Source organism: Myotis myotis, unplaced genomic scaffold, assembly GCF_014108235.1.
Source record: "Myotis myotis isolate mMyoMyo1 unplaced genomic scaffold, mMyoMyo1.p scaffold_m19_p_12, whole genome shotgun sequence".
NCBI classification, from domain to species: domain Eukaryota; kingdom Metazoa; phylum Chordata; class Mammalia; order Chiroptera; family Vespertilionidae; genus Myotis; species Myotis myotis.
The window spans coordinates 71,655,252-71,667,618 of record NW_023416316.1 but is presented as its reverse complement, the minus strand read 5'-3'; the positions used below and the strand labels follow the sequence as shown (position 1 = coordinate 71,667,618).

At 42.3% G+C, this 12,367-nt stretch overlaps 1 protein-coding gene across 9 annotated transcripts in view; it reads right to left on the bottom strand.

Moving 5' to 3' along the window:
* PTPDC1 (protein tyrosine phosphatase domain containing 1) overlaps positions 1 to 12,367 on the bottom strand; it is an 81,076-nt gene that overhangs the window by 17,262 nt on the left and 51,447 nt on the right. For 2 of the 9 annotated variants that reach the window (XM_036331387.1, XM_036331388.1), the window contains exons 3-7: positions 7,996 to 8,167; positions 4,029 to 4,109; positions 3,679 to 3,797; positions 2,568 to 2,705; positions 2 to 1,221 (exon numbers count right to left, since the gene is read on the bottom strand). In XM_036331387.1, coding sequence (XP_036187280.1) covers positions 2 to 1,221; positions 2,568 to 2,705; positions 3,679 to 3,797; positions 4,029 to 4,109; positions 7,996 to 8,167 — 1,730 coding nt within the window. Of the gene's footprint in view, position 1; positions 1,222 to 2,567; positions 2,706 to 3,606; positions 3,798 to 4,028; positions 4,110 to 7,995; positions 8,168 to 8,636; positions 10,965 to 12,367 lie in introns of those variants that run through there. The other 7 variants (XM_036331389.1, XM_036331390.1, XM_036331391.1 and 4 more) reach the window with 6 other exon arrangements.

Here is a 12,367-nt window from a genome sequence, read left to right as displayed (position 1 = left end):
CCTGCCACATTTCTACCTTCCTTTTCACTTCCTCCTTTTCTGCAAACTCACTTAAGTTTGCCAGGGCTTTGGCTGCCAGTATTCTCCTTTCTTCAACACTGAGTTCAGACTGTAGAGCAGTGTGTGGAGCGACTTCAGGCACATCTTTGCTGCTCTGTGTTTTAGGTTCAACCGAGGACTGTGCTTTGGGGCTGGAGCCATAGTCCACAGGACTGCTGCGGCCACCATGAACTTCACACTGACATGGGGTCCCTTGCTGGGGAGAACAGTGTGGTTTCTTAGGGATATCTGCAACGTTGGGTGTAACTGGTTCCCCAGGGTTGGATGAACCTGAAACACCTGAAGAGAAGGTTCTACTTCGCTGTACTTCCTTTGGAATATTCTTCCTTTGGAAAATTGGTGACCCGTCATCTTTCAGTCGTTCTAAGCCTCCAAATTTAGTTGGATTCCAGAAAGAAAATGTATTGTGGACCAGCATTTCCTTATTGAAATCCAGCTGTGGAGTCTGTGGGGTGTCACAGTGGCCTATGGGCATCCGCTGCCTAGGGATGTGGCAGAATGAGATCTGAGCAGATGCTGTCCACGGGGTCCCTGACTGCTCCAGAAGTGACTCGGCTCTCTGTAAATCTGAGTCGCTGTAGCTGAGTTGCCTTTTCAGGTGAGTCAGGGGCTGAAGGCACTCTACATTCCGTCTCTTCCACAGAGGGTCAAACTCTTGCTCACTGGGAAGAATCATATCCTGATTCTCAACATCCGCCGCCACTGCAGTGGGAGCGAAGGAGTCCGACGCCTCCCTGCCGTGCCTCAGGAACTCTCTGTCCAGCTGCATTGTGACCACCTCAGAAACGGTTTTTTCAATTTCGGCCGAGAGGCCGGGTGCTTCTACCGCTTCTGTCACTATGGGCCTGTTCTCAGCTAAGTCGAGCAGCAATTTGCACACAAGGTGGATAATTTTTGGCACGTGTTTCAGAAGTCGCGCCTCATAACCATGAAGTAGATGCCGCTGGCGAGTCAGATACTGTGTTAAGGTGACAGCATGTGCTTTGGGGTCACAGCAAGAGAATATGTTGCGAAGAGGAATCAGAAACTGAGTAAATTCCCTCACACACAGTAGCTGTCCTCGAGTCTGAATGGAATTGGGACGCTTTGCCCGAACAAATATAATGGCTTGATCAGCAGTCATTCTTGTTGCAAAAACTAAGTAACAAGCTATTAAGACACCTACATAGTGAAGAAGAAAAAACTAGATGAGAAAAGCTTATATATATTTTTATTTATCACTCTCAGATTATTTAAATTTTATATGTTTTTAGAAACCATATAAATAGGAAAACGTTTTAAGGATAATATAACTTTGTAACTTTTTGCATAGGTGTTTATATATTTATTTGTCTATATGGTACCCCTTGCCTTGACTGAGAACACTCAGTGCACACTGTACCCAGAGGAAGCACAGAAATTGTCGCAGTGAAGCTAAGTGTGGAGTAACGGGGGATGACGGAGTATTTGTGGAGTGAGTGGGGGATGACTAAGTGTGGAGTAACGGGGGATAACGGAGTAATGGTGGAGTGAGTGGGGGATGACTAAGTGTGGAGTAAGGGGGGGATGATGCAGTAATTGCGGAGGGAGTGGGGCATGACTAAGTGTGGAGTAAGGGGAGTCAGTGTGGAGTTGGGGGGAATCACTGAGTGTGAAATAGGGGAATGACTGAGTAATTGGGGAGTAAGGGGAGGTGATCTAGCATGTTTATCCGCTTATGCTCAACTCTAACATGGGAGAAATAAAATCCTGCTTCTATTTCCCATTTAACAGTTTCTGAAAATTTCCATCCAATGGACCCATACACTGCCTTTGCCATCAGTTGCTGGAATATTCCTGCCTGGCATTCTGCCAAACTGGACATTTTTAAATTTGGGAAGCAGTCACATTCGCAATCTATTGCCCTCCCCCCCCCCCCCCCCCGGACAATTCTTCTTATAGACTTGTCTCTACGTGAATATGTGTTTTTTTTCCATACCATGATATAACACTATATTGCTATAAGCACTTTACATTAAGGGAAACATTATAAACATTATACATTCCCCTAACGAAGCTCCTGAGCAGGTGGGAGACTCCATGGCAGGTACACAGGTACACTACGGCCAGAGTCAAGCTCAGGTGTATGGTTGAACCAAATGGTAATGAAGATTCCAACTCATCAGTCTTTATTTCTGTCCAATACCAGCATGACACTGAGATTCTGCTGCCTGTTTAAGTAAAATAATTGATTTTTATATAGAATTCTAGGCATGAATAGACTCTCCTTCACAAACAAAATTCGGACAGTCATGAATTCAAATCTTGGCCCTTCCACTTACTTGATGTAGCAAATTGCTTAGTCTTTTCAAAATTCACATTGTTGCTAAAGATTTATTAAGACAGTAAGTGTAAAATGCTTAGAACAGTAGGTAAAACAATGCTTGCTATTTTCATTATTATTTTTAAAGACATTGGATATTAAAAAATATTATTCTTTATATGTTTAAATATACTACAAGGCAATAAAACAACCTCCTAGAATTTACCTGTTCGACCAAGCCCTGCATGACAATGGATAGCTACTTTTCCTTCTTGTAAGGCAAATGTCATCACCTTCACCATATCTAAGATGGTGGTAAGCGACGCTACACCATAATCCTTCCATCCGAAATTGTAGAAATAAACTGGGCAATGAAAAGAGAATAGGAAAAAAGCATCAACATACAGGAAAAATATTTCCAAGGAGATGTGAAGTGAGTGAGTTCATGAAGAGTAGAAAACTGTAAGGCACGCAGATCTCACTAGATGTGTAGGCCTGGAATAATAGGCTTTTTACATTTCCAGTAAGTTTATTGTTAACATTTCTTACAAAGCACATTCCCTATTACTTTAGGCATTTCCTGCTGAAACTCAGACAGAAAGAATTATGGAAAAGCAGGATTGCAAATTAATAAAGTCAGTAATCTACACGCAAATGCCTCAGCTCTGGAGAGAAAGCATAATCCTGGTTAAACATAGTCTAAATGACTGATAAACGGCAGAAGATGGTACAGGTTTTTCCACCCAGTGGGGAAAAAAGCTAGATGAAAGCTTCTTAAAAAAGTTCTAAAATCGCACAGGTTGATCCTTTCTAACCTGGTGGGATCCCACCCTGAAGTTCTTATGACTAAGGAGCTTCTGAAAGTGTCACATAAGGAATCCTAGCATCCTACCCAGGGGGAGAACTGCTGTGCTGCAACAAAAGCATTAGCAAGCCCTGGGTTCCAATCCTGCTAACACAGTTAGGCTGTGTGACTGGGCAAAGCAGAACTTGCTAAGCCTGGGTGAAGCAGAAACAACTATGTTACTAGACTGCTTTAAGGATAAAATGAGATAACAGGTCTGACATACTGTTAATGTTAATGCAATCACTAATCAAATGTTACCATTATTTCTACAGGGTCTCCTTTCAAGGTCCCTCTCACAGAAGAAGAAAGCCTGCCCTTTCAACAGCAATACCACAGAAGAATGGTAGCATTCTTTAAAGTTAAAGTGAGCTCATCTTCATGTTTAGGAGCCCTACTACTGCACAGTTATTTCCATCACCTTTTAAAGCTAAGAGCTGAGCAGACCAAAGTCTCTGAGTACTGTCTTGGAGAGAAGGGTGGAAGGACTTACTGCCAGCCTCCATGAAAGCCTCAGGAAGGTACGTGAAACCACTTTCTTGTTCCAGAGGGTTCCCACAGCTGGCATGCTCACCAGGCCGCTGCAGGTTAATGACTGTTTTTAAGCCATGGCTTAAAAGAAAAAGAAAAGAATGAGTCATACTGGGAATTAGCTAGCATTTTTAAAAAAAGTAATCACTTTTAGCATTAATAAACAGTATGAATTATTCTCAAATATCTTATTTGAAATACATTCTTTACACCTATTGTTAAAATGAAAACACTTTTCCATCGATGCCAAAAGCAATGGAAGAGAAAACATGAGCTGGCTTATTAAAGTGTATGAACAATATGACATTTTACCTCCGAAACTGCTCGATGACGCAGTATTTCTCAAGGAGCTCAGTGGACGGGCGAGCCATGGCCAGGATGTTATCGGTGATCCTACAGATGGGATAAAAGACTGGTGAAATCACAAAACCTAGACCATTCCAGCTCCATGGACTGAGAGCAGGGTAACTAGCTACTATTTTTTTTTTTAGGATTTCAAAAACTCTGTAAGATAAAAATCTCCTTATCCAAATCTGGCCTAAATTTTGCATTATGATTAGGGCTCTAAAAAAAAAAAAAACCAACCCTACCTAGCTGCTTAAATCTCTGGGAAAATTCCAGGGCTTAAGTATGGACTGCAACAAAACATTTTCAAGGACACTCAAGAGATTCTAGTGGACATGATGGAGAAACCCCAACTGGAGCAAAGGTGAGGTTCATTATCCATAGGTTTTTAACCAAATGAGGGGGACAACAGGAGGCATTTTCAGTTCTTGAGCTATCTGCAGTTCAGCCACCTATGTGTTAAATGGAATAAAAACACCTGCTTTGGACGGTTGGTGTGAGAATTCAACATGACACAGATGTAAAGTCTTCAGCAAAAATCCCCACACATGGTTATTAATAAATGCTGAGTTATTGCAATTTAGCAAAAAATAAGATCTCTGGAATCAGTTGGGCCTGGTTTCAAATGCTGTCTTTTCTACTTTCTAAAAGCTGTGTAGCACATTCCTTAGTTTCTCTGGACCTCAATTTCTTCACCAATAAAATGACTTTACCAATGCCTACTTCACAACAGTTTGATGAAGAGGAGGTAATAATTTGAAAGTGTCTAGCACAGTGCCTGGCCTGTAGCCAAATGCATGTTTATTGACTGCACAAATGGACAGAGACCTAAGAAATGGCTACGTACAAGGTACATCAGGCAGTCTACCCAAAGATGTGGGTCACAGGAACCTGAGAGGAGTAACGTTAAATAAACAGGGCAGGATCCAAAAAGATACCAACTCCCCCCTCCATCCCCGGCGTAATGCCTGAAATTCAACAGGGCTCCCCAAAACATTGGAACCCCCAAGATTTAATAGTACTTGGTATGAGATGAGGAGAGATGTAACATGATATCAGCAGAGGCAAAACAAAAGATTCAGATGGTTCAGTAAAAAACAAATAAAAATATTAATGTGGCCTTAAGCTGCATTACTAGAAATTACATCAGGAATAGTGTTGGCTTTCTCACAAGGTTCTTCAAGAAAGACAGTGACGGACTAGAATATGATCTGTGCAGAACAGTGACAGTGGACACCCAACATTATCAAAATCCATGTACCCAGCAAATCCAGTATGAAAAAGTATGGGTTGCAAGTTAAGAGACTCTGGTCAACAAATTTGGAGAACCAAGATGGCGGCATAGGTTAACGCCGGAGTTTGCTGCTTTGAACAACTACTTCAAAAGTGAAACCAAAAAACGGAAGGGACATCACCCAGAACCACAGGAACGCTGGCTGAGTGGAAGTCCTACAACTAGGAGGAAAGAGAAACGCATACGGACACTCAGAGGAGGCACAGTGCTGAAGTCAAATTCTGAGGTGCGGAGTGCGTGGAGCGGGCTGGTGGCGGAGGGCGCGGTTGGCGTTTTCAATCGGGAGGGAGTCGCAGACTCTGAGCTCCAGATACAGGCGAGTCTTTAGGGACCCAGACTCAAACGGGAGAAGCGGGACTGTCTGGCTTCGGTCAGAGCGAGTGCAGCTTTCTCTCTGAGCTTTGCAGCAGGTGCTGGGACTCAGAGAGGCAGAGCCCCTGGGGACAGGACTGAGAGCCGCCATAACTGCTCTCTCCGGCCCACCCTGTTGATCCTGTGCGACCCACCCCGCTCAAGCCCTGCACTGAGGCATTTGCCGGATAGCCTCAGGCAAACGCCAGATTAGCACCTCCCTAGAGGACAGAAGTTCTCTCACTGCTGACACAGCTGATTCTCATAGCCACTTGGCCTGGAGGTCAAACCCTCCCTGGTATTAGCTACAACAATCACGGTTTAACTATAAGACTGCGAACAAAGACCACTAGGGGGTGCACCAAGGAAGCATAACAAAATGCGGAGACAAAGAAACAGGACAAAATTGTCAATGGAAGATATAGAGTTCAGAACCACACTTTTAAGGTCTCTCAAGAACTGTTTAGAAGCTGCCGATAAACTTAATGAGATCTACAAGAAAACTAATGAGACCCTCGATCTTATATTGGGGAACCAACTAGAAATTAAGCATACACGGACTGAAATAACGAATATTATACAGACTCCCGACAGCAGACCAGAGGAGCGCAAGAATCAAGTCAATGATTTGAAATGCGAGGAAGCAAAAAACACCCAACCGGAAAAGCAAAATGAAAAAAGAATCTAAAAATGCGAGGATAGTGTAAGGAGCCTCTGGGACAGCTTCAAGCATACCAACATCAGAATTATAGGGGTGCCAGAAGATGAGAGAGAGCAAGATATTGAAAACCTATTTGAAGAAATAATGACAGAAAACTTCCCCCACCTGGTGAAAGAAATGGACTTACAGGTCCAAGAAGCGCGGAGAACCCCAAACAAAAGGAATCCAAAGAGGACCACACCAAGACACATCATCATTAAAATGCCAAGAGCAAAAGATAAAGAGAGAATCTTAAAAACAGCAAGAGAAAGAAACTCAGTTACCTACAAGGGAATACCCATACGACTGTCAGCTGATTTCTCAACAGAAACTTTGCAGGCCAGAAGGGAGTGGCAAGAAATATTCAAAGTGATGAATAGCAAGAACCTACAACCAAGATTACTTTATCCAGCAAAGCTATCATTCAGAATTGAAGGTCAGATAAAGAGCTTCACAGATAAGGAAAAGCTAAAGGAGCTCATCACCACCAAACCAGGATTATATGAAATGCTGAAAGGTATCCTTTAAGAAGAGGAAGAGGAAGAAAAAGGTAAAGATACAAATTAGGAACAACAAATATGCATCTATCAACAAGTGAATCTAAGAATCAAGTGAATAAATAATCTGATGAACAGAGTGAACTGTTGATTATAATAGAATCAGGGACATAGAAAGGGAATGGACTGACTATTCCTGGGGGGGAAAGGGGTGTGGGAGATGCGGGAAGAGACTGGACAAAAATCGTGCACCTATAGATGAGGACAGTGGGTGGGGAGTGAGGGTGGAGGGTGGGGCGGGAACTGGGAGGAGGGGAGTTATGGGGGGGAAAAAAAGAGGAACAAATGTAATAATCTGAACAATAAAGATTTAATTAAAAAAAAAAAGAGAGACTCTGGTCAACAAATTATCTAATTTGTAAATGGATTCTTGCTATATACATTGGTTCATCACTATTATTCTTTAAATAGTGATTTTCAAATGGGATTTGGTCTGATTATCAAAACTTTTCAGGTATCACTAAATTGAAAAGATCTACTTGACAGTTTACTATTAATAAACCATAAAAAATGCAAGCATCTTATATTGCCCACTGAACTGACAACTTGGACTACTACTATTGAGGCAGACTGAAGATGTATTTGTGTGAAAGTGGGTCCTTTCACACAGAGAATAGGACCAAAATTAAAGTAAGGTTAAAGCTTACCTGTATGAAATTGGAAACTACCTCATAATTTTTCAAATTTATAGCTTAGCATTTTTATTATTTCTAGCAATTTCTGAAATTTAAGAGCTATCTAGTTACCATTTCTTTAAGATATTTACATACATTATTTCACTTAATTAAAAAAAGACCCTATGGCATTGGTTGTATTATTTCCATTTCATAGATGAGAAAACTGAGGTTCAGAGTGCCTAAATGAGTAGGCCACAGCTTGTCAGGCAGCAAGAGATAGGAGGTAAGGTTCTGACTTCAAAACCCCATACATCTTCTTCCATGGCCTCCTGCCACCCGGCACTACATACATCTTTACTACCTTTTTCAACTTAGCCGCAGGGAAGAGCTACAACAGACTGACAGAATCACTCACCAGGATGAGTAGATCCCCTTAATGGCCTGCTCCTGCTCACTCCAGCGGGCTGGATTTTCATATTTGCAAGCTCTGCCCCCACAGGCCATGGAGCAGGCCATGTGTCCAGGAATGACATGCCGTAAACGCTCTCCGACTTTTGTATACTTTGGTGTTGGACGTCCTGAATTGCCTAGAACATGCAGGAAGGGATTTGAAACTCCACTCTCCAAACAGAAGTGACCTGGGAAACGGCTGCCATTTTATCTCAGATTGCAGATGGGGAGCTGGTGCTGACCACCCTTTACTGTGTCAAGATTAAATCCATTTCCATTGCATCTAAGTTCACTATCTCTTAATGTAGGAAACTCTCTCGTACACAATCTCCACATGTCATACTGGTCACAAAGAGAAGAAACCATAAAAGCAGATCTGTTATAAGGGAGTGAGGTTTGTTCAGAACTACGTTTTTAAAGAAAAAACACACAAGTCAATAATTTTATCTATTATATATCCACTGAAACTCTCAGCATGACAGACAGTAAAAAGTATAATGCAGAATGGTCAAAAATTAAAAAGGTATAAGCACAGCACAGCCTTTTCACATTCCTTACATTTAAACTCAAAGTTGAGGCAATCTTTAAGAAGAAAAGGAGTTTTACTTTTTCTCTCGGGGCAAGTTGGGTTTCTCTTGGCGCAGCTGAGAGAGGACACAGCTAGCATCACCTGGAGAGAGGATGAGGAGAGCATCTTGGTGGCGGAGCTGGAGCCGGAGCCGGAGCTGTGCTGCCCCTGCGGCAGCCTCAGTACTGTGTCTGAGGCGGAGTGCCGGCGGCCCTGTAAGAAGGAGCTGAGGAAGGGCATGGCCGAGAGCCGCCGGGGCGGGTCCTGCATGGCGCTGGGCCCCCAAGAGGAGAGCTGGAGGCCAGGAGATGTCAGTGCCAGCTTGCTCCGTGATGAAGTTACACTGAGATAAGAGCATCACTCTGCATGATCTAACAGCCATTCAGGATAGGCTGACTTGTTTCCATAGTGACGAACAAAGAAAGTACTGATTCCCACTCAGAGTTGCACAGGCAAAGTCCCACATGAATGAGCTGTGTTTTGAACAGATTGTTCAAATATGTGGAGGAAACATGCATTTTAAATAAATTATTCCTAAATTACAACTATTCTATTTTGTTTTCCAAACATTTAAAAGATTTGACTGCCCAAAATATTACATCTAAAATACTGTAATGATAGAAAGTTAATTGTAATGAAGTGGGACATGCTGGATATTTATAACATTATTAAACCACCACTGCATTTTTTAAAACCAAAAAAATCTTCTGTTTTCTTGGCGGAACTATTAAATACTTGGATAGAACAAATAAAGATGTCTATAGGGCTGATATATTAATCAGAAGACATTTACTTTTAGTTTTTATTTTTAGAATGTGAAAACCCAATTCTTGGCGATACCTTTATTGGATAGTTATAATAGTCAGGCTTCTCAAAAACTCAAATACAATTCGGTGCCTTTTGTCAGGGACTGGGGAGAAAGAAGCTTGGGTAATGTCTTGGCAGAGGCCTACAAACAAACCTCACTAAGTATCACATTTTTTAAAGGAACTGGGTGAGGGGGTGTTGTAACTTGAGGATAAAGAATATAAAGGGAACAGAAACTGTAACAACCACCAATTGTCCTCCTCTTCCTTGGTTAATGTCAGGCTGTACCGCCCCCCACTGCAACACTCCACCCCTCATCTTTCTGTCTCTTGTCTCCAAAGTGGTATTTAACCACGTGCACATGGAAACAATCTACTGCCATAGATAGGGCTCTTTTTTGTTTTGTCCTTTTCTATTTTAACAATTAATAATGCTTTAAGCAAGCACGTTTTAAAAGGAACCCATCTCCCCAACAGGATGCACTCTGTCAAATAAGGCAATTTGGTGCTCAAATTCCTACTCACAATGTAGCACCATGCCCTTGCTATTCTGTGTATAGCGACAGAGAATAATTTTTTTTAATGTAACCAATCTAGAAGCACAGCTTCCAAAACTTTACAGGAGAGAAAAGAGTTGGTGCTGCGTGGAAGGCAAGTTGGAACCTGATGGCAGAAGACCCCCGACTAAGGGGCTCTCACCTGCTACCTGGGGATCAGGGAGTCAGACTCAAGTTCTGAACAAGTCTCTGTGCAGAGGTTCACGCTGCCCTGCAGAGACAAGGCTGGAAGCACAAACCTAGGGACCTACGGACAGTAATTGGAGCAGAGCAAGGGTGTGAGACAGTGCAGAGGCAGACAGATGGCAGCTGGAGGGGGGCTGGACACAGTGCCGGGAGTTCCTCCCTAAGTGAGCGGCAGAGAGACACTGAAGCTACTGCTGAACACAGGAGCCAGTGAGGAGAAGGTGTGTGACAATCTGGCAGGCAAGCTCCGTTTGAGATACAAGGCATGTGAGGTAGCAAAGGAAATCTCAGCCAGCGAATGGGAGATCCCTATGTCTGCAACTCTAAGGACACCTACAGAGGAGAGTCCAGGTGACTGCTCTCAATGGTTCTGAAGCAGAAAATAAGTTTGATGAGGGTGACTAGTCTGGATGAAGCTAAGGGTGGGATAGTTAACATAGCATCTCAGGAGTAAGTTTCGCTGTGAAATCTTAACTGGGCTGACCTCAAATAGTAAACATGTAACCATTTAAGCCCACTCAGTTACTAGACAGTTAGGGACTCTGACTGGGAGTATTTAGGGAAGTGGACCCACTCCTGTGGCATGCGCTGCAGCTAGACTGGTGCTGAGGTGGAGCACAGCTGACCTGTGGGCATGGTAAGCAGGGGCAGAGGCCTGCACTTCCCCTAGACACAACAGAACTGTCACTCCACCAATTCATGCTCCAAACTATTCCTTGGCAAAACTCCCAACTCATGGCCATATTCATTTTTAAAAACTACATTTATTTATGCCAAATGGCTTTAATAGGGAAGTGTACCGCCAATCCCACCTTGAACATTCTAGACTCATCTCCCTCCAGTCTTTGTCCATAGGCATGTGGATTTTCTGCATGTTCATAATCATATTGTAAATACACTTTTTGCTTTAGTTTTATCATGATTTTTATTTAATGGAAACACAATAATTATGACATATTTAGCTGATACATAATTTACTTATTTATTCCTTAGCTCTTAGATATTTATATTATTATCCATGATTTTATTTAAAAATAAGACAAACATTTTCAGGACTAGAACCTTTCTGATTCTATGTTCTCTTATTTAATAAATTCCTAGGGATGGTATGACTGGTAAGCAAAATTAAATTTCAAAGCTTATATTTTTACTAGAGGCTCAATGCACAAAATTCGTGCCCTTGTTGGGGGGGGCGGAGGGTCCCTCAGCCCCATCTACGCCCTCTAGCAGTCCTGGAGCCCTCGGGGGATGTCTGACTGACAGCTTAGGCCTGCTCTGCTGCAGAAGCAGGAAAGACTCCCGCCACTGTGCTTACCAGCCGTGAACCCAGCTCAGGGCTTCTGGCTGAGCAGCGCTCACCCTGTGGGTATGCACTGACCACCAGGGGGCAGCTCCTGCATTGAGCGTCTGCCCCCTGGTGGTCAGTGCATGTCATAGCAACTGGTTGTTCTGCTGTTCGGTAGATATGCATATTAGCCTTTTATTATATAGGATTCACATATTTCAACAACTAAGTATGAACGTGCTGAAAGAGGAAATATTTTTAGCAACTCAACACAGGTTTATTTCTGAGATCAGAGAGAAATACAGAACTAAAATACAGATCAAGAGATGCTATCTCTGATAGGGTTTTGTGCCAACTTCTTGGACCCCAGAAATCTCCTGATTAATTTTGTGGATCAATTTTGTTATATATACCCACATTTTTGTTTCACAAATCTATAAGAAAGCATATTTGTGCTTCACCCTAAAAATCAATTAAAAATTTTAAATAGGGATCAGTTCTAGTTTGCTAATGATAAATTGTTCAGACTCTTAGAAATAACATCTTAATTTTTATTTAAATTATCAATAAGAAAAAACCAGAAGCCATATCTTTAGATAAACAGGAGCAGCAAGACTATATTAGTTTCTATTTCATATTTTATAGAGAATGGAATGTTTTAGTCATTTTATGAAGGGCCATGCTTTCAGCAGACACTTAAAAGGCACAGAACCCTTCTCCTAGTGGCCACAGAGAGCTTCTGTAGAAGCTCGTTATCCTCAGCCGCATTAGCCTCTCTCTGCTTTCCTTTCCTCCATCCCGCACAATCATTACTTATTTGTAGGCCACAAGAACCAACACTACTGTTGTTTTCCCACATACCTGCTAACAACTGATCTATTTTTCCTCCTTTGACAACATATTTTTCTAAATACATAAGAAAATGTCAGTTTCCT